At 39.8% G+C, this 23,033-nt stretch overlaps 3 protein-coding genes across 3 annotated transcripts; 2 read left to right on the top strand and 1 right to left on the bottom strand.

Annotated features, from left to right (window-relative positions):
- The first annotated feature begins 254 nt into the window (after positions 1 to 254).
- emc3 (ER membrane protein complex subunit 3) lies at positions 255 to 5,456 on the top strand. The gene is made up of 9 exons (XM_072683111.1): positions 255 to 358; positions 1,092 to 1,283; positions 2,435 to 2,492; positions 2,622 to 2,715; positions 2,848 to 2,952; positions 3,135 to 3,216; positions 3,386 to 3,465; positions 3,647 to 3,729; positions 4,394 to 5,456. The coding sequence occupies exons 2-9, from the start codon at positions 1,129 to 1,131 to the stop codon at positions 4,520 to 4,522; spliced, it is 786 nt and encodes a 261-aa protein (XP_072539212.1). The 5' UTR covers positions 255 to 358; positions 1,092 to 1,128; the 3' UTR covers positions 4,523 to 5,456.
- Positions 5,457 to 6,950: 1,494 nt separating this feature from the next.
- usp4 (ubiquitin specific peptidase 4 (proto-oncogene)) lies at positions 6,951 to 20,418 on the top strand. Its single transcript, XM_072684579.1, has 22 exons — positions 6,951 to 7,148; positions 8,615 to 8,742; positions 9,724 to 9,854; positions 10,231 to 10,357; positions 10,550 to 10,695; positions 10,825 to 10,886; positions 10,985 to 11,134; positions 11,318 to 11,435; positions 11,562 to 11,735; positions 12,410 to 12,568; positions 13,024 to 13,248; positions 13,402 to 13,485; positions 13,652 to 13,746; positions 13,832 to 14,014; positions 14,200 to 14,429; positions 14,583 to 14,804; positions 14,910 to 14,980; positions 15,065 to 15,180; positions 15,294 to 15,443; positions 17,671 to 17,774; positions 18,160 to 18,248; positions 18,464 to 20,418. The coding sequence occupies exons 1-22, from the start codon at positions 7,000 to 7,002 to the stop codon at positions 18,584 to 18,586; spliced, it is 3,036 nt and encodes a 1,011-aa protein (XP_072540680.1). The 5' UTR covers positions 6,951 to 6,999; the 3' UTR covers positions 18,587 to 20,418.
- Positions 20,419 to 20,980: 562 nt separating this feature from the next.
- Positions 20,981 to 22,725, bottom strand: gpx1b (glutathione peroxidase 1b). The gene is made up of 2 exons (XM_072684578.1): positions 22,359 to 22,725; positions 20,981 to 21,535 (listed from the first exon to the last, which is right to left on the bottom strand). The coding sequence occupies exons 1-2, from the start codon at positions 22,578 to 22,580 to the stop codon at positions 21,185 to 21,187; spliced, it is 573 nt and encodes a 190-aa protein (XP_072540679.1). The 5' UTR covers positions 22,581 to 22,725; the 3' UTR covers positions 20,981 to 21,184.
- Between the last annotated feature and the right edge of the window lie 308 nt (positions 22,726 to 23,033).

Here is a 23,033-nt window from a genome sequence, read left to right as displayed (position 1 = left end):
GTGGAGGACGTGTTCGTGTCTCTAAATATTATTTTTTGATGAAATGTGGTTTCTCTATAAATACTGGCCCTTTAAGGAGCTGCGAGGCCATTTTGTCCTAGTCTCCTTTGTCTCTGACTTCACCGCTCTGCTCGCCTCTCTCTCTCTCTCTCTCTCTCTCTCTCTCTCTCTCTCTCTCTCTCTCTCTCTCTCTCTCTCTCTCTCTCTCTCTCTCTCTCTCTCTCTCTCTCTCTCTCTCTCTCTCTCTGGGGGGGTGGGTGCTGATGCAGCAGGAAAGGTCGGGCGCTTTTGGATTCATGTGTCGTCGGGATCTCAGCTGCAGTTCGGGGACAAAAACTATCTACCCGATAGTGACGAGGTACAGTTGTAATGATTGTCATTTGTCTGTTGAAGACTGTGGTCGCTGGCGTTTTGCTGTGTTCTCGCACTGACTAAAGACCACTGACTGCCGTAGAGCATCACTATTAGCCGTCTGGCTAGCTAATGCTAGCTGTGCAGTTCCGCCAGTTACTGAGCGCTAGTGCCGAGATGCATCCAATTAGCCTAGTTATCTATTGCTAGCTGGTGCTAATGTAATTCTGCAGTGTTCAGTAACGGTGGGCTTACTAGCGAGGTGAAACCCACTGTCAGTCCAGGATAGTAGTCAGTACTTTGTCCACTTAGCTAGATACGTTAATAGCGAGCTTACATGGCTTAAATAGTTAGCTAGCTAGTGCTAATACTCTGAATTTGACATTTAGCTAGCTAGCTAATAACAAGTTACCTTGGTTGGTTATAAGCAGGTTATTAGCTATGTTAACTCGTGTAGCTAACTAGAGGCTTCTGGTGGCATAGCCTAGTTAACTAGTGCAAATGAGCGAATTGACTTAGATAGCTAAGCACTTTGTTGCAGCCAGCTAGGTCTTGATAATAAGGATGCTAGTCATACTCTAGGTCTCAGGTAACCAGATTTTATTGTTTTGGGCTTGTACTGTTTAAATCAAGCTGTAATAGCTGTATATAACCATTCCTCATCCCTTTAACTTATGTCTAATGTTATTGTGAATACTAGTTAGCTGACTAAAATTCACTGATTCCCTCCCCCTCCATAGGTTGGTTGAGGTCACCCTGTCAACACTTCAGTAAACCATGGCTGAACCTGAACTTCTTCTGGACTCCAATATTCGCCTTTGGGTCGTCTTACCCATTGTATTCATCACCTTCCTCGTTGGAGTCATTCGACATTACGTATCGATTCTGTTGCAGAGTGACAAGAAACTTACACTAGAGCAGGTTTCTGACAGGTAACTTGCTTGTTGTTTTCTCAGGAAGCTACAGTACATGATTGTTAACAAAGTAAATCATGATCACCTAAATGTAACTGATTTAAGCCCTCCCCCTTACCTTAATGTTTGTGTTTAGTGTCACAAATTTGCATTGGCGTTGTAAGGCTGATATAATAAAGGACTTTTGGGCAACATAGACTTTCATTACTTGTTAGCAACATTAGCCTTGTAACTATTGTAGCCATTGCACATGTAAAGAGTGGAGACCAATAATTAGTTGTCTAATTGGGAGCAGGGGGAAAAGCCTTCTTTGGACAGAAGTGTTTTTAAGAGTGTGGGTGAGGTAATGCATTTTTACCACAGGACATCTGGAATGACTGATTGGCAAAGGGTAATAAATTGTGGTATAGATTACCGAAGCAGGAGTGGCTTCTCGACTTAAGCATCACTGTCACAAAAAGAAATCCATGTGACTGTTAGCATCTTTTTTCTGAGTGTAGCAGACTAAACTTTCACAAAATTTGCCAGGACCTCTCAGGAGTCTAGATTGAAAAGATGCTTTCACATTTGCCACAGACTTACTTTAACATTGCTGCATATACACAACACAACAAAATGCCAGCTTGAGCGCGTCCATACTTGAGAAGACCCAAAAAACTCCTATTCCAGTGACTTCCAATTATTTATGTTAGGTAGGTGCAAGTGTCTGTCACTGTACTATGTACAGCGAAATGTGTCCTCTGCATTTGACCCATCTGTGGTAGTGAACAAACAAACACGCGCGCACACACTAGTAAACATGGGCCGGTGGGCAGCCAACTCCAGCGCCCAGGGAGCTGAGAGGGTGAAGGGCCTGGCTTAAGGGCCTAACAGTGGCAGCTTGCCGAGCACGGGCATCAAACCGCTGAGCCACCAATGCCCCTACATTGCATTAACCCGTCCCCCAGAATTGTGGGCACTGTTAGTCAAATAAACGAACCGATATAGTAATTCTTCAGTGAGTGAATAAAGTAGTGGGTTTTAAGCTCCTTGGCACAACAACTGTGTAGAAAACATAGCATGTTTATTTCTTGTCCAATTTACTATGTTTATCACTTTATCCAAAATTAACATGCAAAGTTAACATTGTCTGTGAGTTAACGTTTAGTTGTGTTATGTCTCGTATACAGCCAGGTTCTCATCAGAAGCAGAATACTAAGAGAAAATGGAAAATACATTCCCAAACAGGTGAGAGTTTGTTAGTTTACATTCTCGTTATCACTCCCATTCTCAATTTCAGATAACTGAGTGACTTAACCAACCTGTGTATTATTTTACACACGAAATTCAATTCCAGTATTTCTTACTTTGTTGTAGTCCTTCTTAATGAGGAAGTTTTACTTCAATAACCAAGATGATGGGTTCTTTAAAAAGACAAAAAGAAAGGTGGTTCCTCCATCTCCAATGACTGGTAAGTGCTGCTATTTTATGCATGACTTATCCTTCACTTACTATATAGCAGATATTTTGATGTTTGTAATATTAATATACTTCTTACAGTTTTAAATGACTTCTTGTTTAATCTGTGGGTTTATCATTACAGACCCCAGCATGTTGACAGACATGATGAAAGGCAATGTAACAAATGTCCTTCCCATGATCCTCATTGGTGGCTGGATCAACTGGACATTCTCTGGGTTTGTTACAAGTAAGGGACCCCCCCCCCCCCCTTTGAACAAAAATGATGCTTTGTTTGCTTGCTAAGAAAAACAACTGGATTGTGATATTTATCAATTGGTTTAGTTCTGATTTGTATCATTTGTATGCATTGCATATTCATGTATGTATTAATGATTCAGTGCTGACATGGTTTAAATATTCTCTACTCAGCTAAGGTACCGTTTCCTCTCACACTCCGTTTTAAGCCCATGTTGCAGCAAGGTATTGAGTTGCTCTCGCTTGATGCTTCCTGGTAAGTGATTTTTATCAAGGATTTTACATGAATACTGCATGTATGGTGTGCACGTGATTGTATTGTTTTTGTTGCGGCTCTGTGTCAGTGCACATAGGCTATTGTCATTATTGATGTAATAAATATGCAGTGAAGCTGCTGTAAGTGTCCTTGCTATTTACATTCATAGGGTAAGCTCTGCATCCTGGTATTTCTTGAATGTTTTTGGATTAAGAAGCATGTATTCATTGATCCTTGGACAAGATAATGGTAAGGAAAAAAAATCTTCAAATATGTGATAATGCTGTTTCTCGCCTTTATATTGATATAGATGATGAATAGGTCTTTGAAGGTTCTGGGATGTTTTATTATTGTAGTAATGTGCTGTTATTTTAGTAGCTATTTCTCATTATTTGAAGTGAGATGTACTTTGGTAATGTTACTGTTATAGGTGCGGATCAGTCTCGAATCATGCAGGACCAAATGAGTGGTGCTGCCATGGCAATGCCTGCAGACACAAACAAAGCATTCAAGGTAACTAGGGGGAAAAAAGACCTTACGCGATACACTGATCATACCATGACATTAGTACCACTGACAGGTGAACATTGATTATCTTCATCTACAGTGGCTTCTGTCTAGGGTGGGATATATTAGGCTGCAAGTAAACTGCTAGTTCTTGGAGATGATGTATTAAAATCAGGACAAATAGGCAAGCATGAGGTTCTGAGCCACTTTGACAAGAGCCAAATTGTGAGGGCTAAATGACTGGGTCAGGACATCAGCCAGCTATTGTGGCTTTTTTTCTGGTATGCAGTGGTCAGTACCTACCAAAAGTGGTCCAAGAATAGACACTTAAGGCTCACTGATGCGATCCATTAAAGCCCTACCTCACAACTTACAGGATTTAAAGGTTCTGCTGCTAACATCTTTGTAACAGATACCACAGGATGTCTTCAGAGGTCTTGTGGAGTCCATGACTTACTCAGTGTTGGGCAAGATGTTTAGATGATATCTTAACACCAATAACAATAACACCACAATATGAAAAATTTGTATAAAAGTAATTTATATGCATGCAACACTGAAGCCAGAGCTCACTGTTGAGATGATGTGTCTTTTTGTAAACATGATGAGGCTTTCAGCGGACTAATGAATGTTCAGTAACTCACTCTCTCTCTCCTTTATCCTTTATTAGGCTGAATGGGAGGCACTAGAGTTGACAGACCACCAGTGGGCACTAGAGAGTGTGGAGGAGGACCTGATGAGCAAGGATTTGGACCTGTCTGGCATGTTTAGCAAAGATTTGCCAACGGGCATTTTCTAAGGGCCTGTTACTTTGAGGAGAGGCACTAAATGGCGTCACCCAGAATCTAATTATAATTATATTATTAAAATATAATTATAATTTAAAAATTGTATGGACTGGTTTTGGAACTTTACGGACACATTCTGGTCTTCTCTGATGATGACTTGCATAAACCTCACTGCAACATATCACATGTGCATGCACTGTTGTCTGTTTATTTTTATTTGTTGTCCATCCCACGCTTTTTGTATTATTGAAATAGTTCTAGATTATGAAATTAAGCTTAACTTTATAACACTTTTTTCAGTTGCTACATATAATAATACAGCCAAAATAGTCACATTGCAGTGCAACCCTTGGTCTGTTGTGGCCTTGGATGGTATACTGTAATAGTTTTGTTGGTGAGCAAGCCATGTATGAGTTAGATTTAAAATATGCTTGGTTGAGTTGAACGCAGTCTTAAACTGAACCAGTTAAAGTGATAATCATGAAACTCATCTTTCAGTAGTGTTACATGCAGCATTCCCTTCTTTTAAGACTCATGAGTCTTTTTGTTTTCTTTTTAAGTATCCCAGTGGGTTTTATTTTAATGGACCAGATGATTAATGGGACCATGCTTAATCGAGTGGATTTTAGAAAGTGGACCAACCCAAAAGTCCTGAGGTTCAGTCATACGTGTTTGACTATTTAATTCTGGATTAGTAGTGCTTCCCTGATGAACAGTAGCTTAGTGTCATCCTCCTATGCCACTGATTTAACTGTAATGCATTTCTAAAAGGATCATTAACCTGGGAATCTCTTTAATGTTTCTAAATCTCCTGATCCATTGTTGTGTTTAGTTTTGTATTTATTGAATTAGTTTTGTAACATTTTATGTTTTGTAAAGTGGATTTTGGCACATCATGCACTTGCGGAAATGTGTTCACCCATAATAGAACTTGTTTTATCAAAACTGTGTGTTTGTTCCATAATTAATTGTTATCTAGAGTGTAAAATATCGGTCCTTCTTAAATTGACAGACCTTCATTTTTCTTTGTCCACTGCGCGATTTGCCAAGCAAATAAGGCTTACTGGGGTGTGGACTCCCATGCTGTTGTGTAGAGATAGAGACTCAGAAAGTATCAGCCAGAAACGAGCACACAATAATTCAAAATTATGAGATAGTAAGCTATAATAATGAGACATGTATTACTTATTAACTCATCATTATAAATTAGTACCTCCTACTTGTGACTTGAGTATGTCATTGTGACATTAATTATGACCTAGAACCTCAATATTGTGTTTTAGTTATGACTTGGTGTCTCCTTGTGACTTAATAACTCAATTATGACTTAGTACCTCATTATTGTGACTTAATCATGACTTAGTACCTCATTGTTGTGACCTAATTGTGACTTAGATCATCATTATTATAACTTAATTATGACTTAGTACCTTATTGTTGTGACCTAATTATGACTTAGTACCTCATGGTGACTTAGTATATCATTCTGACATACTTATTATGTCCTAGTGCCTTATTATTGAGACTTAATTATGACTTAGTACCTCATTATTCTAACTTAATTATGACTTAGTACCTTATTATTGAGACTTAATTATGACTTAGTACCTCATTATTCTAACTTAATTATGACTTAGTACCTTATTATTGAGACTTAATTATGACTTAGTACCTCATTATTATAACTTAATTATGACTTAGTACCTCATTATTATAACTTAATTATGACTTAGTACTTTATTATTGAGACTTAATTATGACTTAGTACCTCATGGTGACTTAGTGCCTCATTTTTGTGACTAAGCATATCATTGTGACTTACCTATTATGACCTAGTACCTCATGATTGTGACTTAATTGTGACTTAGTTCCTTCATGATTGTGACTTAGAACCTCATACTTATAACTAGCCCATAATAATGATGTCGCATCGTCATAGAAATGGCTCTGTAGTACCTCTGCGCTATGAATGCTAACAAAACGCCCAGTTGTCATGTTGATGTCTCAACAGCTCGCGGAGTTCTTCAGTCCCTTATCGCCCAGACTCTGTATTATTTAACGAGATTAATAGCTAGTTTAGGTGGTAGCAAAACGTCTTCACAGCGTTGGACATTATTGTAGTAAATAAACATTACCTAAATACACTCCACGTTACACCAAAAATCTAATTTATATCTGACCAGCCATGTCAACCCTGGCTAACTGCTAGTTAAACTGGTCTGTTTTTGCTATTCCTCGGGGGTTTGGTTCATGAAATAAAGTTATTTTGGGTGGAAGCTCAGTTGTTTCTCGTTCCACGGTTAACTTAGCTTGTATTATGAATATAGCGGAGTGCTTGACGCAACCCTGCTGCTGAGGGCAGGTAACTGCGAATCGCAGAACTTGCTGGGCTGGTGCGGTGCGTTTACTAGCGCTAGCTTAGCCGACCGAGCTAGCGCGCTCCCTACAGCTGCGCGCCCACACGCGCTTCGGCTTCACTCGCTACACGATGGCGGAGGGAGGCGGACCCGAGTCGGGGAACGCTTCAGATCCTGATGCGGAGCCCGGACCGGCTCAAGCTTCGGTACCTTCTATCGACAGTCAAAAGCAGGCTATCGGAACATTGCTGAAAACCACACTCCGAAAGGGGGATGAATGGTGAGATGGCAAACGCGTAACGTTGGATTTACAGCAGAGCAAAGTTAGCAAACCTGCGCGTATAGCCTCGGCTAGGACTTTTGCTAATTAGCATTAGCCTAACGCCAGTGTTTGGACTGTCTTCAGGCCTACCGCTTCACACCGGGCACAGCACTGTTAGCTAGCTAGCTAACTAGCTAGGCTAAGACAGCTTGCTGGGCGTTTTAAACAGTGAGTTAGCACGGTGGCTAATGTGTTTGACTGCCAGGCGAGCTTGGTTCCGTACGTTGGCAACGTTTCGTTTATATTTAGCTAGCATAGGTGTAACATTTGACAAGTTAGCTAGCTATAGAGATTTGAGTTAGCTAGCTAACGTTAGCCAACGAACAGTGTTGGCGGCTAACGTTAGCTAGCTAAACTAGCTAAGGTTACCGGTAAGTGTCACAGTATTCTCTTATTAGCCACTCTGAACTGTGGCTGTTCGTACACAAACTTCTGAAAATCGAGCAAATTATCTACAAACTCTTCACCAGTGTGCTGTTTAGACCCAGAGTCTATTGCTCAACCATACTATTCTGATAAGGAGCTGGACAACTAACGTTACGTAGACATCTTGCAAGCATGGTAGCTACTTAGGCATCTAAACATTTTTATATTGCAGTTGCCATCGCATTTCGTGGTTATTTAAGGTGGTTTACTCGGTGAAGTCAGTGACACTGTGCCAACAGTTCTTCAAAGCTTCTGTATGGCCAACTAGACAACAGTACACACAGCAGGAGTCATGTTAGTAACCAGACTAACTACAGTAGCCTGCTACTGCTTTGTCATGGGCACTGGATAACACCCAGCGACTGGGCATATTGACACCCAAAGACACTACATTTCAATCAATCAGGCAGCCCGAGTTAATTAAGTGAGTAAAGTTAGATTAGTTGGCCGTGACAGGAGGTTATACCGACGTTTAGTCTCGTTATATTAGTAGAGACAATCTATGGGCATGCCCGCCCGCCTGCCTGCCTGACCGGCCAGTTTAGCTTCATACTGTCAGTAAAGTTAGCAGTACGTTGCTTAGTGGGTGTACGACAACGATTGCTTAATATGGGTTTGTGAACAGGGTGGATTTCTTTGAGTCGTTCCCTTCAAAGTATCTTCACAGGCCTAGCACAACTTAAAGCACAGGAAAAATAGGTTTTAACTTGTGGTGAGTGCAAATTAAACATTTCCTGCCTCGGTCGAATGGAATCCTTGCTAACAAGCTTATGCAGTGGAACAGGTTCCTGGTTTAGAGAAGATTAAGACCTTATACTTCAGTTTCTGTATCAGTGATGTTAAACAGTTCAATGCAGTTTCTTCTTTTTTTGTTTTTGCAGATTGTTGGCAACAAGTGTTTACCACACATTTATTCGATTCATTTGAACATTTTATAGTTGGCCTTTGTTGCATTCTTGTGATTTTGAGATTTCTATCCATCTGTATTTGTTCTGTAGGTTTTTGATAGACAGCCGGTGGTTTAAACAGTGGAAAAAATATGTGGGCTTTGACAGCTGGGATATGTACAATGTTGGAGAACACAATCTATATCCGGGACCCATTGACAACTCTGGGCTTTTTTCAGGTAACTATAAATACATACATATATCTAGATATCTGGTTGCTGTCATGCAATAATTCTCCATTTTTGCCATTTTTCACTTGTGCATTTCATGATGAATGGATGATTAGAAAATTACAGACAACTTTACATAAGGAAGAACACAATTCTTCACCTTCAACAAAGGTTACACTAATTAATTAACTACTTAATTTAAAGTAATTTCAGAATCAGATCAGAATCAGAATCTCTTTATTTCACCAAGTATGTTACCCATACAAGGAATTTGTCTTGGTGAGAGCAACACGCATGACAAGTAACAAAGAAACACAGAACACAGTCTTAAACTAAAGGAAAAAGACACTAAACAATAAATAGGGTAGGGGATAAATTAAAAAAAAGTAGAAAGTAATAAAGGTAATAAAGAGCTGAAAAATATATTTACAGAAAAGAAAAGGACATCTGTACAGGTGTGCAAATAGTCATAGTGCAAAATAGGCAGAGTGCAAATAACTGTTCAGTCCGGTTTGGTACAGTTCAGTTGTAAGTTTAGAGGTTTACAGAGGTTTACAATTTTGTAGCATTTCTATTGCTCCATTTATTATGAAATTGTGATGCAATGTAAAAAACGGCTGCCAGATTTAAATTGTCAAAGTGAAGCAAAACAGCAAAAATAGAAACAAATTTTTACAAATTTTAACAAATTAAAAACTCTTATTCTTATACAATATCTTATGGCTGCACTCTTGTAATCATCACTCAGCTTTAAACGTGCGTGTGTGTAATGATGGCAGTAAAGATGGGTTTTGTTAGCAGCTTTCTTTGTGAGAGCCTGGGTAACCAAGTTTGCATGAAACCAAGTGGTAAAACAACAGTGTAAATGTTCTTGCAGGACTAAAGCTTGCAGCGCACCACTGTAAGCAATGTCTCCCTTAAATTGCTGCAGTTTTAATTAGTGAGTACATAACCTTTTTTTTATTATTATTTCCCCTATTTGTATTGCAGACCAAGAAACCCAATCGCTGAAAGAACATCTTATAGACGAGTTAGACTATGTCTTGATGCCCACAGAAGCTTGGAATAAGCTTGTCTGCTGGTATGGCTGTCTAGAGGGACAGCGACCTATTGTCAGGAAGGTAAAGCTTTCGCTCAATTCTGAAGATTTATTTATTTTTTTTTATAATCACAGCACTTGCACATATGAGTTGTCAGACTAATGTGCCTTGATGAATTTTGTTTTCCCAACTGTGAATTAGTTTTTTGACTTCATTTGTTGATATATAAATGTTAATGTTGGGATGATGGCCATTATTAAACATCTTTTTCCTGTTCCACCCTAATGGAGTACTTAATTTATAATTATAATGAGAGTTTTAAGAACTTCTTAGAAGTGGCTTTAAATATTATGTAGCTCGCAAAGGCAGCCACCTCTTTTCGCTCACATGCCTTTAATGTTTATTCCAGCTTAAAGATGCCACCGACTTGTCTCTTAAAGTCAGATTTGTTTTTTAGGTGGTTGAGCATGGGATGTTTGTGAAGCACTGTAAAGTGGAAGTCTATCTGTTGGAGCTGAACCTGTGTGAGAATGACAACATGGACAATGTAGTTACCCGCCATTTCAGCAAAGCTGATACCATTGGTATGAAACCTTGAATAATTTTAGCTCAGTGTTTGAGTACAGGCAAGGTAGAGAAATGCACTGCTGTTATGTCTGTTAATCCATAAAAAGCTTGTTTGTAACTTCACGTTAAAGGGAAATTGGAATCCGAAGTGCACCTGAGAGTCATAATGTGTGTTTTAATTATTGTAATGCTTTTGTGCCATTTGTCAGATACCATTGAAAAGGAGATGAGGTCTCTCTTTGACATCCCATCAGAAAAAGAAACTCGACTGTGGAACAAGTACATGAGCAACACATATGAGCAGCTGAACAAGCCTGACAGCACCGTTCAGGATGCTGGGCTTTTTCAAGGCCAGGTGGGATTCTATACAGCTCCTAATGTTCTGTTCTCTATACCTAATTTAGTGATGACAGATTGGTTAGCTGTTGGAAAGTGTGTATTTGTGTTTGCTTTGATTTGTAAGAATTAAGCGGTCTTCTTTCAGGTGCTTGTAATTGAAAGGAAGAATGAAGATGGCACGTGGCCCAGACAAGCCTCCCATAGCAAGTAAATATATTCAGAGTTATCTTCATGCTGTTGGTCATTTCTATAAATACTAGTTGGTGTCAGATATTTTTTATACTAACTTATTTGATTGCTTTCAGGTCCAGTACAACCACCTCTAGGACTTTCACTACATCACCGAAGTTCTCTTCCAATTCGTCTGCCACCATTTCATCCACAGTGACCAATGGAGACAGCAGCAGTAATTCTAGTTACATGCTGAACAATAGCACTTCTTCTTCTGGTAACAGGTATGTGAACCTGAACTTCCAGTGAATGTTCACTTTTGCCTTTATATATCTGGGATCTTAAAATCAAATTCTGTATCCATTGACCAGTACATTGACAAATATTCTCACAAACTAATCTTTTCCAGTGTGAAAACAGAAATGTGCTTTTTTTTTTTATTATTATTTTTTTTAAATCTTCTTCAGGTTGGGAGGATACAACTCGTACAGCTCGTCTTACAGTTACAGAGAGTCTGCTTCACAGCCTGGCCTCTGTGGCCTTAGTAATCTGGGCAACACCTGCTTCATGAACTCTGCACTGCAGGTACACACACACACACACACACACATAAGTGACTGTACAGATAGTATAAACATGCACAAATTCTCTGTATTTAAAATTGTTTTTGAATATGCCTCCCTCTGAGTCAGTCTTATTTATCTGCGGCAGTGCTTGAGCAATTCACCGCCCCTGACAGAATATTTTCTGGAGGACCAGTATGAAGCAGAGATCAACCGGGAAAATCCATTAGGCATGCGAGGAGAGATTGCGGAGGCCTATGCAGACTTGGTCAAACAGATGTGGCTCAGCCGAAGCAGCTATGTGGCTCCTCGCACTTTCAAAGTAAGTGAAGCAGCTACCTTTAACCTGTTTGTGACTATAAATAGCTTCTCGTTCATAAGAATTTAACGGTGATTTCACAGAACACACTAATCGGCACTTTATTAAAACCACCTCATTTATAAGCCCCCTCCCTTTTTTAAAGCTCTGTTTTATTTGGGTAGTGGGTCATTCTCAGTACTGCAGTAACACTGACGCTTCAGTGCCGCTGTAGTTTTTAAACACTGTCCACTTACTGTTCCCTCTGTTAGACATTTCTACCAGGGTGGTACGCCTTGTAGATGTAAAGACAGACATAATATATTGCTGCACAGTTTGTGTTTGTTATCCTCAATTCCTTCATCAGTGGTCGCAAGATGCTGCCCACAGGACTTTGTTGGCTGGATATTTCTGGCTGGTGGACTTTTCTCTGTCCAGCAGTGACAAAAGTTTGCAGAGAAACAGATGGTATTGACTGTAATTATAGAACTACAAAGTGCTCCTATATAGGTAGTGGAGTTGATGCAATGGACAGTGAGTGTAGAAAACAAGGAGGTAGTTTTAAGTAGCCAGTCGATGTATGTAGCACAGTAAATATTATATTATATTAAGTAAATAATACTTTGTATTACAGTTTTAAGTAACCAGTGTTGCTATGAAAGTTCTTATTCTGGAGTGTGATGTTTTGCTCTGTGCAGACGCAGGTTGGCCGCTTTGCCCCCCAGTTCTCAGGGTACCAGCAGCAGGACTCTCAGGAGCTGCTGGCCTTCTTGCTGGATGGACTGCATGAGGACCTGAACCGTGTCAAGAAGAAGCCTTACTTGGCCCTGAGAGATGCTGAGGGCCGGCCTGATGAGGTATTACTATAGCCAGTACAGTTGAACTGTCTCTTTTGATGCAGCTAAATTTCTCTCATTCGTTCTGAATATCTGTGGTCAGTATTTCTTAGGATTTTGTTTGTCTTATCATATGTTACATGTATGCGAAAATAGCTAGGAGCTACTGTGAGGGGAGGTTGACAAAATTGGCAATCGGTGGGGTTCTAGAATAAGGTGCCAGTAGCAAGACATATGAGTTAGCATTTTATCTGATAGACCACAAACAATATCGAGATTTCTTTTAAATGACCTCCAGAATGACATTTATAAATATTTTAAAATACTGCACTAATTTTATACATACTGATCTGGAGACCTCAATAAGCAGAGTTTCTTCTTATGTTAAAATCATTAATTTGTGTTGACTACATGCACATCTTTAAATGCGCTTGACTACTTTGCCCTTTCTTTGGTTGCTTTGTCGAATTGAACAGATTGTAGCTAAAGAGGCATGGACAAACCATCGGCTCCGAAATGATTCCATCATTGTGGATATCTTCCATGGCCTGTTCAAGTCCACCCTAGTCTGCCCTGAGTGCTCCAAAGTGTCTGTGACTTTTGACCCTTTCTGCTACCTCACTCTGCCCCTGCCCATGAAAAAGGACCGCACCATGGAGGTGATCCTGGTTTGCACCGACCCACAGTCCAGACCCACGAAAGTAAGATTGCTAATCATTGACCTAATTATTGCCGGCTTTCGCATGTGAATTAAAGAGCATTTTTTGTATGTTTTGTATGTTGTTGTAGTGATGCTAAAGTATGATCAACTAAATATCCTTCATGGTTTTCTCTGACGTTTTCTGTCCCCTTAGTACCGCGTGGTTGTACCCAAAATAGGCACAGTGGCAGACCTGTGCAGCGCTTTGGCCAAACTGTCTGGAGTTCCTGCAGAGAATGTGAGATTTAAAATTGCATATTTACACTTTTTATATAAATAAATAAATATCCTGCTAGTTTCTGTTTAGCTATAGTTTATATTTAATTTATTAGCTTGCTTTAATACAAGTAGTCATCAGATCACAATTTTTCAGAGAAGTTTTAAGTCTTTCTCCCCCTTTTTAGATGGTAGTGGCAGATGTTTACAATCATCGATTCCATAAAATCTACAGAAAAGAGGATGGTCTCAACCACATTGTGGAAAAAGACATAATTTTTGTGTAAGTTGTCCTTAGGCACTCTGCTGAAAATGTCTTTGGAGCATGTGAATTTTTCTGATATTGACAACAGGCTTGTGTGTTGTAGCTACGAGGTGTTGGAGGAGGACAGTGAGCGGATGAATCTGCCAGTATACTTCAGGGAGAGGCACATGAAGCACAGTGGAGGCTCCTCAGGCACCATGTTGTTTGGGCAGCCTCTCCTCATCACTGTTCCTCGCCACAACCTCTCCCCAGACACACTTTATGAGCGCGTACTGGAGAGAATCGGGTGGGTGCTCCTGTTCCTTGCACTGTGAACATGAAAGGCTTGAGTATTCATTCCTTAGTTCAGATTGTTGTTGGTTGTTTCCCTTTATTTCTCATTTAAGCCACAAGCTGTGTAAATGTAATTGGGCACATGTTAGGTTACTTAATTTATTTATTCATTTTTTTATTTTTATTTTCTCTCTTTAGGCGCTATGTAAAACGTTCACAGGGCACCGTGGTGGACAGCAGAGCCTCTGCTTCAGCCACTTCCTGTAACAGCACCCACTCTGTGGACTGTGGTGTTTTAGCAACCAATCACAGTGCAGGCCTGAGCACTTGTAGCAGCCCAATGTCAGATGGAGCGTCTTGCAGTGCTGGTTCTACCAATGGGAGCAGCCACTCTGAAACCTGCAATGGCCCCAATGGAGTGTGTGATGGTAAGGCACATAAACCAAGCCACATGTCCGTGTTAATTTGTTCATGTGTTTTTGCTCAGTGGGCTGCTATGTTTTGTGTGTATATATACGATTCTCTATTGTTTTTTGCATCTAGTGTTGTTGAAGTCACATTTTTCTTTTTGGTTATCACAGGCGAAGATGAGGCCATGGACCACCAGGTGAGCCCAGATCCCGAGAGCAGTCAGTCGGAAACTGTGGATGGGGAGGATGATGGCTCGGAGTCTGAGAATGGTCCTGTTGGTAGTATTGGGAAAGCTTCTCGACCCAAACTCTTTTCTTTCAGCATGGTCAACACCTATGGCACAGCCAACATCAGTCCCTTACCATGCGAAGGCAACGTCCTCAAACTCACACGTAACTATTTCCTTTGTACTTTATTTTATATTGTGCTTGTTTAAGATGGGGTGCTTTTTATTATTTATTTTTTTTTTTTATACATTTTTGAAACTCTTTCCACAGCACATTCCACAATAGCTATTGACTGGGAATCAGACACAAAGAGACTCTGCTATGATGACCAGGAGGCAGAGGTTAGCCTGCTTTATTGTTACTTTCATTGATTTGTGAATGTAGTTCTTCAGAATATTGTAAAGTTCTGCTTTCTTTCTTTCAAGGCTTATGAGAAGCATGAGAGCATGATGCAAGCTCAAAAAAAGAAGGCTACAGTGGCTTTGAAGGAATGCATTGAGCTTTTTACCACCATGGAGACTCTGGGCGAGCATGATCCTTGGTGAGGATAAACAATTTAAAGCTTTTGTGTGTCCACTCTATTCTGCAGTTATTTAGAGTGGTGCATTCACTGAAGGCACTTGGTCATTAATCTGTCTCTGTTGATAACTGCAGGTACTGTCCCACCTGTAAAAAGCACCAGCGGGCCACAAAGAAGTTTGACCTGTGGTCTCTACCCCGCATTCTGGTGGTACATTTGAAACGCTTCTCCTATAATCGCTGCTGGAGAGACAAACTGGATACTATAGTGGACTTTCCCATCAGGTTAGACAGTGGTTGCTAAATTTATTTATTTATTGATTTACTTATGTCTCTCAATATTGTTACTTCCACTAGGGGTGTGTGATATATGTATTGTAAAAATATCTTAATTGTAGTTTTAAAGATGTACAAGCAGACATTATCAAGTATGTCACTCACTTTGTGGAAACCACTGAAGCATAGCCTACAGGTTTACTGCAACACAAGCTAGTGTTCTGCCTAGGAATGACTGGAGTTAAAAATGAGAAAACAAACTGAGCTAGGACACAAAACGAGCACCAAGTCCTTGCTAGTCTGTGTTGTTAGATTTAGTTGCTAGACTAGTCTCGTCCTCCAGCTTGGAGGTGTGTTTTATGCTTTGAAAACACAGACTGCCTTCTGCAAACCAAGTCGAAAATTGACAGCTCGATAACAAACTTATTTCACCATCTGTGAACTAACATCTGTGCCGAACAGAGGTTGTAGTGGGTCCCCGACCCACTACAGGCCGAGACCACCCAAGGACCTGTTGGACCGTAATCTGTGACTGTCGAATTCTGTCACCTTAGTGGGTAGTTTCTGAGATTTCTACGTGTGTGTGTGTGTGTGTGTGTGTGTGTGTGTGTGTGTGTGTGTGTGTGTGTGTGTGTGAGACTGAAGTATGCAGATGCAGCTCTGGGTGGTTCCTTCTCTCTTTATTTTTTGCTCTCTGCATACAGACAACAGCTTTCAGTACCGCAATAAGTTTTTAGCAGCTAAAGTTTCTCTCTCTCAGGCAAAGCATTCATAAAACTTTGCCAGAGTATGGAAAAAACGCAGGTGCTCAGCTGCATCATAGGAAATTAAAAACAGGAAAATAATAACAAAACTATAAAAAATTATAATTTGATCTAATTAATTATCTAGCTTATCTAAGAAAATGTTTTTTTTTTAAGCTCCTTTGCATTTGCATGGGCATTTATGGGCTTTTTTTTTTTTTTTAATTTTGATTTTTTGTTGCGTGCAGTCTCACATTCTGACAGAGACCGCCATTACCAGAAGTATAGAGAAGTGACAGAATGTGACGTCGCCAGAAACCTCTATAAGAAATGGTGTAGTCAATTAATGTGCAGTTTAAGTGAAATGGGTCCTGAATTTAAGATGTTTAAACATACACAAAGTAAAATGATAACCTTTGAAAATGGTAATACATTACATGAAATATAAATATAATGTAATAAGTATAGTACATTCATATTAAATTACAAATTTAATGTAAAAAAAGTTGAGTTTAATGTGTTTGTATGATTTTTGCTCTAATGCTTTAGTTTTCAGTAAATAGCTAAGTAGAACAAGTTAGTGCAATGCAAGATTTTTACAAACACATTTTGAAGGATGCAAAGTATCGTCCAATTATCGTTATTGGCAGAATCCTAGAAAATTGAGAACTTGTTAATATCGCACACTTCTAATTTCCACATAAAAGAAAGTGTTTTGCCACCAGGAGGCAGCAAGCTCATGAGGGGCATGTCTTGTTGAGTACTATCTAGTCTTTGGTTTAGGTTTAAGGCTTTATATTGTACCGAAGGCCTGTATGGTGAATGATGTTCCTACGTGGGAATTGATAAGAGTCATTTTGGTGGACACAGCAGTCTGTTCACATCGAGAGGCTTGACGACTGCAGCTTATGGGTGCAGAGATATGCTCTACAGCAGGGAGAGAATTGGTGTTGCCATGTGGTGTTTTGCTTTTTATGAGCCAAACTGGCTGTGTTCTTGTTAGAAAGGAGATGTATGACAAGACTCTTTCCTGGTGTGGTGCCACTGTATAGTGAAGAAGAACAGATTGCATGGTTAATCATTTGATAAGAAGTAAAGGATTTCTTTTGTGATCTCTCAGTTTTATGAGGAGAGTATAGTGAGACTTTGGTTGCAGTGTGAGCTTGTTTGTCCTTAAGGCAATTGGCTTAGGTTCAGACTCTCTGTAATGCAATAGAAACCAGGAAATGTGTAATTTACTAGATTGCTCATGCCATTGTTTTCCGTTTTTAAACACTAAGAATCCCAAAAGCCCTCAAGTTTTTTTCAGAAGCATGTAATTATGCATATTGTGTTTGTGTTTTTGTTTTAACTAGCTGATTAAGATGGTGATAAACCAGTTGTGTCTGAGTTGTGTAAACAGCTGCATTAGCTATTGCTTACCATGGAATAGTGAGATTCAGCAAATGTTTTATGAACGTTCTGATGCTGATGCTCGTGCTTCTCATCCACAGGGATCTGAACATGTCTGAGTTTGTCTGCGACCCTAAAGCTGGGCCCTACATCTATGACCTTGTTGCTATCTCTAACCACTATGGAGGAATGGGTGGTGGCCATTGTGAGTCACTTATTTTGTAATACTTCACTCTCATGTTGCAACTCTTAACTTCCCCTAATGAGACAAGTCTTTCCTCCTCACAGCTTTTAGCTGGTTAATATTTATCCAGCTTCTCATTCTGTTGGGACAGCCCTCACACTGTTCTTTAGAATTTTATCTCCCCACACCTTTTTATTTGTTCTTTATAACCTTCCATTGTTTCTCTGAACACATGCTCAGGTGATCAGGGGCCTTGTACCTGTGCTTAATGTGACAGAGGTTTAATTTTCTTATCATGGACAATATAGTAAATAGTACTGGCTTGGTTAAGTGCGTCTTTTTTCCATTTGGAAGTTTTGTGCTGTAGATATTGCCGTGGTAACCTTTTGCTCACTTCTGCTTGCAGACACCGCATATGCTAAGAATAAGGTGGACGGAAAATGGTATTACTTTGATGACAGTAGTGTGTCTTCTGCCTCTGAAGATCAGATAGTGGTAAGAAATCAGAATTTGTCATTTTATTATTTTATTTTTCCACAAAACATCCATGATTGTTTCCCCCTCAAACTGACAACACTGACATTTTATGTGCACTAAACTACATTAAAAATATTCACACAAAGAATGATAAAAGAAAAAGTGTTTTGCATAAGTGAAAGTGGGGATTCCTCATCTGATTCAGATATCTGATCATCTCTGTTCCTTTTCAGACTAAAGCAGCCTATGTACTCTTCTACCAACGGCGGGATGGAGAAGCTCCTTCCAGGTCTGCTCCCTCCGCATCGCTTGGAGGAGCGTCTGAATCTCTGGACGACCACATGGACACCAACTGAAGCTCGTTAGTCTTTTAAGACCGGCACTAAAGCTGTCTGAATGAATAACCAACGATGCACGTCCCAGACTTTCTGGTGATCTTTTCTGTTGTTGTTGAGGACTTGGAGGCCCTGTCTTTTCCGCTCAATTTTAATTTTCTTCACAAATGTACACACCTACCAGGAGCCAAGAAATATGAAATATGAACAAACAAAAAAATGAACCAATAAACAAGAATTTTAGTTTGAAGCGTGACATGACAGACGTTCTCCCTGGACCTTGTTGCCTGCTGAGCTCATTTGTTTAGTTTAAAGAGGCGGAGGATGATGCAGATATTCAGCCTCTCGCTGGACGTTGAGAATGTTAAGTTGCCTAAAATATTGTGAGGCGCATACTTTTCTGTAACCCAGTGGAAAAGTCAAAAAGAAGCCAAATGCATTGTGTTGTATCAACCAAAGTTGTATACGTGTTGATGGCATTTGAGATTGTGAGGACAGAAAATTTGCCTAGATTAGAAAGAAGTTCAGAGAAATGTATGCAAACAAGGATGTGTTTAATTATTTTCCATTCTACCCCCTCCATGTGCCACCCCTCTTTCTCTCAAGGTGTTTCGTATTATGTGCCTCTTGTGAGGATTAGATTCTTCTGAAAAAAATGCTTGTGTCCATAATCCCACATTCTGGACAGAAGGCTTTCATTTATTGACTAGACAGTGTCTTCATTGCTTTGTCCAACAATGAGGCTTTCAGCTTAATGCAGTGACATGTTTTTTTTTTTTTTTGCAAGCATTCATATACACAGTTCAGTTTAAGGCTTTATCCTTGAGGCCTGGGGTAGACTGAAAAGGCTGAACTTTAAGTTATGTGGTGAGGTTGATTATACTGCTGATCTTTAATATTGTGCTGCTCTCTCTGATACGTTAGCACTAGCGGCCTTTCTGCCCCAAGAACTGTTGAAAGGGGGCTTGTGTGAGTGGATTTAGTTTTAAACTTAAAAGTGGTACACACAAATGTCTTGCTCGTCACAAAACAGCTGAGGTTGATCACATGGCATTTCCTTAGTCGAGACCACGTTTATATGCTTCAGAATCTTCCAGTTTGGCAGATCTTTAATAGAGTTTTTTTTTTGGAGGTTTCTCCTGTTGTCGAAGGGCAGGCAGACAGGAGTATCGAGCCACTGCTCGAAAGTGGTGCTAAATTTGAGACTTGAAAAGGCTTACAGGTCTTGGCATGGATAAACATCCTACCCTGGAAACTTGTGGCTGATGCTATAATTGAGAAATACTTACAAAGTCAGAGACTACAATGCTACCCTGCCCAATCTTCTACCTTGGTGGTGAATTTGCCATGTTATTGGTTGTGGCATTAATTTGCTTGTCAGATGAATCTTACTGATGTAAACATGTTTAACACTGGGCGGTTGTTACTGACACAGCCGTTCCTCCCTGTTATGAACGAAACCAAAACAGTCAGTATGCATCATATTTCGTGTGCTTTTCTATGGAATAGCGGCATGCAAAAAGGAAAATTGTTGGTCGGTCTCCACCTGCTTCTCTCTCTTCAGTCTGTCAGGCTGTTATAAGTACATGCTTGATATCCTGCTATAAACTGACATTGAATCTAGACTTATGACATACTGGCCAATGCACTTTTTTTACCTGCCACATTAATCAAAATAGCATCCATTTTAAAATTCATTTTGAGAGATGTTGCATAGATGTAAATAGTCATGTACTATCTACAGAATAGGATACATAACTTCTTTGTGTTCTGATATTTATCACGGCAATATGTGCAACCCCGGATTTTGAAACACCATTTAAATGAAAAGACAATAAAGAATTAAAGCCTGATTAGGGAGTCCTGTTTACTTGTGATATTTAAGCATGGAATATGAATGCTTATACTGCTATACTGTAACCCAAACCTCATCTCAAATGGCATTTTCATGAGAGACATTTAAACTTATGAAATTAAATCCTATTACTGTTAGCCAATTCCTCATAAGTAATGTAAAAAGACAAAAACTAAGTAGGTTTGAGGTTTAAAAAATAAAAAATAAATAAAAATGCATGACCAGTATCCTAAGTTTGAAAGCTGCACTGCATCACATTAGCTTGGTTATCCTGTTTATCTTTGGGGAAAGCTTTCCTAGGGCATCTTGGCTTTAAAGGCTAAATAAATGTCAGCAGGAAATGGACATTTCAACTAAGCTACCACTAAGGCACAACAGAACAGGAGTTTGTTACAAGTATGCATGACTCAGAGACAACAAACATTTGTTGCCAGGGGACTTACATTAATATGCAATGTCCTTCTCAGAGCAACAGCAGAATGAAGCAGGATGCATTAGCTAATGATGTAGGTGCAGCCTGTAAATTGCTTACTGATAAAGAAATAATCTCTCAGAACAACTGAGTGAACATGTTTATTTATTGATCCTCAAAAGGCTTGTTGTGCCATACATGGGTTCAATGCAACTGTTCAGTTAGGACATTTACACAGTATCGGACACCCCTCCACATAAAGTTTAAAGGGGCATCTTCATTTAGTAAGCATCCCAACACAGAAGCACTGGGCCCACTGAGGGCACAAACAGCTACAAAAGGCTGAGACATTTTAGCTGGCAATGTTCAGGAGCTTCTTTATGTCCCCATCAATGTTGCTGGTCAGGTATCTTCTGCTGTAGCGTTTAAACGGGACCCCATCTGATCCAATGAGGAACTTTTCAAAGTTCCAGGCAATGTCGTTCCTGCACACAGGACTCCAGATGATGCACTTAGGGTCGCCCATGAGGGCCACAGGCTCGTCACTTGGGAACGGCAGCTTCTCCTTGAGGAAGACGAACAGAGGGTGAGCGTCTTTCCCATTCACATCCACCTTCTCCAACAGCTGGAACTTGGGTTCGAAGCCGTTTCCAGGACGGAGGTATTTTAAGGAAATCAGGATCTCTTCGTTTTTGCAGTTTTCCTGCAAAAGAGGAAACATAATACTAAAAACCACAAACAACAATAATAAACACAGCAGTGTCCAGCTGCTGACCTTCTGTTTTAGCAGCACAGCGGGACTGAATACATATTAGATCTCTTATTGTGTTTCACTTCCATCAGGAAAGTTTATATCTGGCCTATTTGGTCTCAAGACATTCATAAAAACAAAAATGAGCAGAATACTAAAAAAATAGTTTTAAAAGTTTTAAATATGTGCTGAATCACCTAAGACTTATGTGCCTTCGTGTGTAAGGTAGTCGGGCAGTCATCTGAGGAGACACTGGAGACACACCTGCCTGCTGTCAGGGTGTTAAAGCTTCGGATTACACGTTGTAACAGTATGATACCTATCTACAATCTACAACACTTCATTTAGATCTATAATATGAAGAGATGTGGTATGTGTTAATAATAATAATAATAATAATATTATTATTATTATTGATAATAATAATAATAATAAACAATTTAAAAGCAGTAACTATTTTAAAAAATGCTTTTAAAATGTTTATTATTATTATTATTATTATTATTATTAACATATAAAAATAAATAGATTCCCCTTACCACTTTTGTACCGTGATTTGTATCAAGTCAATTATGGTAAAAAAAAAAACCTTCGTTGTAATGTTACTCAACTTCCTCAATGGTAGCTAGAAGTACCATTGCAACCTTTAATGCTCATTAAACCATTGCGCAACATCCTCAACTTGTGATTTTGGCAAATCTCCCGAAAACGAAAAAATAAATAAGTCTGCGCCACTAACCAGCAAGAGATACAGCTAAAAGTAAAAGGGTCTTACCTGATGTCCAAACTGATTGCAGGGCACTCCCAGAATCACAAGTCCCTGGTCGGAAAACCGTTCATGGAGCTCGTTCATCTGGGTGTAATCCCTGGTGGTCGTGCCTCAGAGAGACGCGACATTCTCGATGAGGACCACTTTCCCCTGTAAGGATGAAAACTTGAACTCCTCTCCTGTCAGCGTCTTCACCGTAATATCGTAGAATGACTTCACGTCAGCCATGTTTGCAGCTACGACAGACCTACAATCTCACAGTGAACTCAGGAAACACACCAACCCGCTAAACTCCAGCGACGCAATTAACCTGATAGAGGAAGCAGTGGAGGATATATCGGCGAGGTGGATTGGGTAGGAAGGCGGTGACCAGGGAGAAGGTGAACCGCTAGGAGCCAATCTCTGTGTTTATCTGCGCACAATCCGCGTCCACTGTTAGGAAACGCCCCCAAGGCTTGAGGGGACGTCGTCAAACTCTGTCAAGCACATAGACAGAAAAACACTGAGATGTGTCTGGAAATCAAGGTGTATGTAGAAATACAAACAAGACACGTAGTTAAAACAAATAAAGACACACTGTTACACAACTGGAAAATGTAAAGTTTCAGATACAAGCGACATTATTCGTACATTCGTTTTTAAATGGATGATTATAACATGATCCCTTACAATTTACGAAAC

Source organism: Salminus brasiliensis, chromosome 7 (assembly GCF_030463535.1).
Source record: "Salminus brasiliensis chromosome 7, fSalBra1.hap2, whole genome shotgun sequence".
NCBI classification, from domain to species: Eukaryota; Metazoa; Chordata; class Actinopteri; order Characiformes; family Bryconidae; genus Salminus; species Salminus brasiliensis.
The sequence above is the reverse complement of the archived record's forward strand: the minus strand, read 5'-3'. Positions and strand labels throughout refer to the sequence as shown.

Bases quoted from the DNA above. Each gene is read 5' to 3' on its own strand.
- emc3 (XM_072683111.1), top strand. From the start codon at position 1,129: ATGGCTGAACCTGAACTTCTTCTGGACTCCAATATTCGCCTTTGGGTC. The intron at 2,716-2,847 runs GTAAGTGCTGCT...TTATCATTACAG, and splicing joins TCCTCCATCTCCAATGACTG to ACCCCAGCATGTTGACAGAC. The intron at 3,730-4,393 runs GTAACTAGGGGG...ATCCTTTATTAG, and splicing joins ACACAAACAAAGCATTCAAG to GCTGAATGGGAGGCACTAGA.
- usp4 (XM_072684579.1), top strand. From the start codon at position 7,000: ATGGCGGAGGGAGGCGGACCCGAGTCGGGGAACGCTTCAGATCCTGAT. The intron at 11,736-12,409 runs GTAAGTGAAGCA...TGCTCTGTGCAG, and splicing joins TGGCTCCTCGCACTTTCAAA to ACGCAGGTTGGCCGCTTTGC. The intron at 12,569-13,023 runs GTATTACTATAG...CGAATTGAACAG, and splicing joins CTGAGGGCCGGCCTGATGAG to ATTGTAGCTAAAGAGGCATG.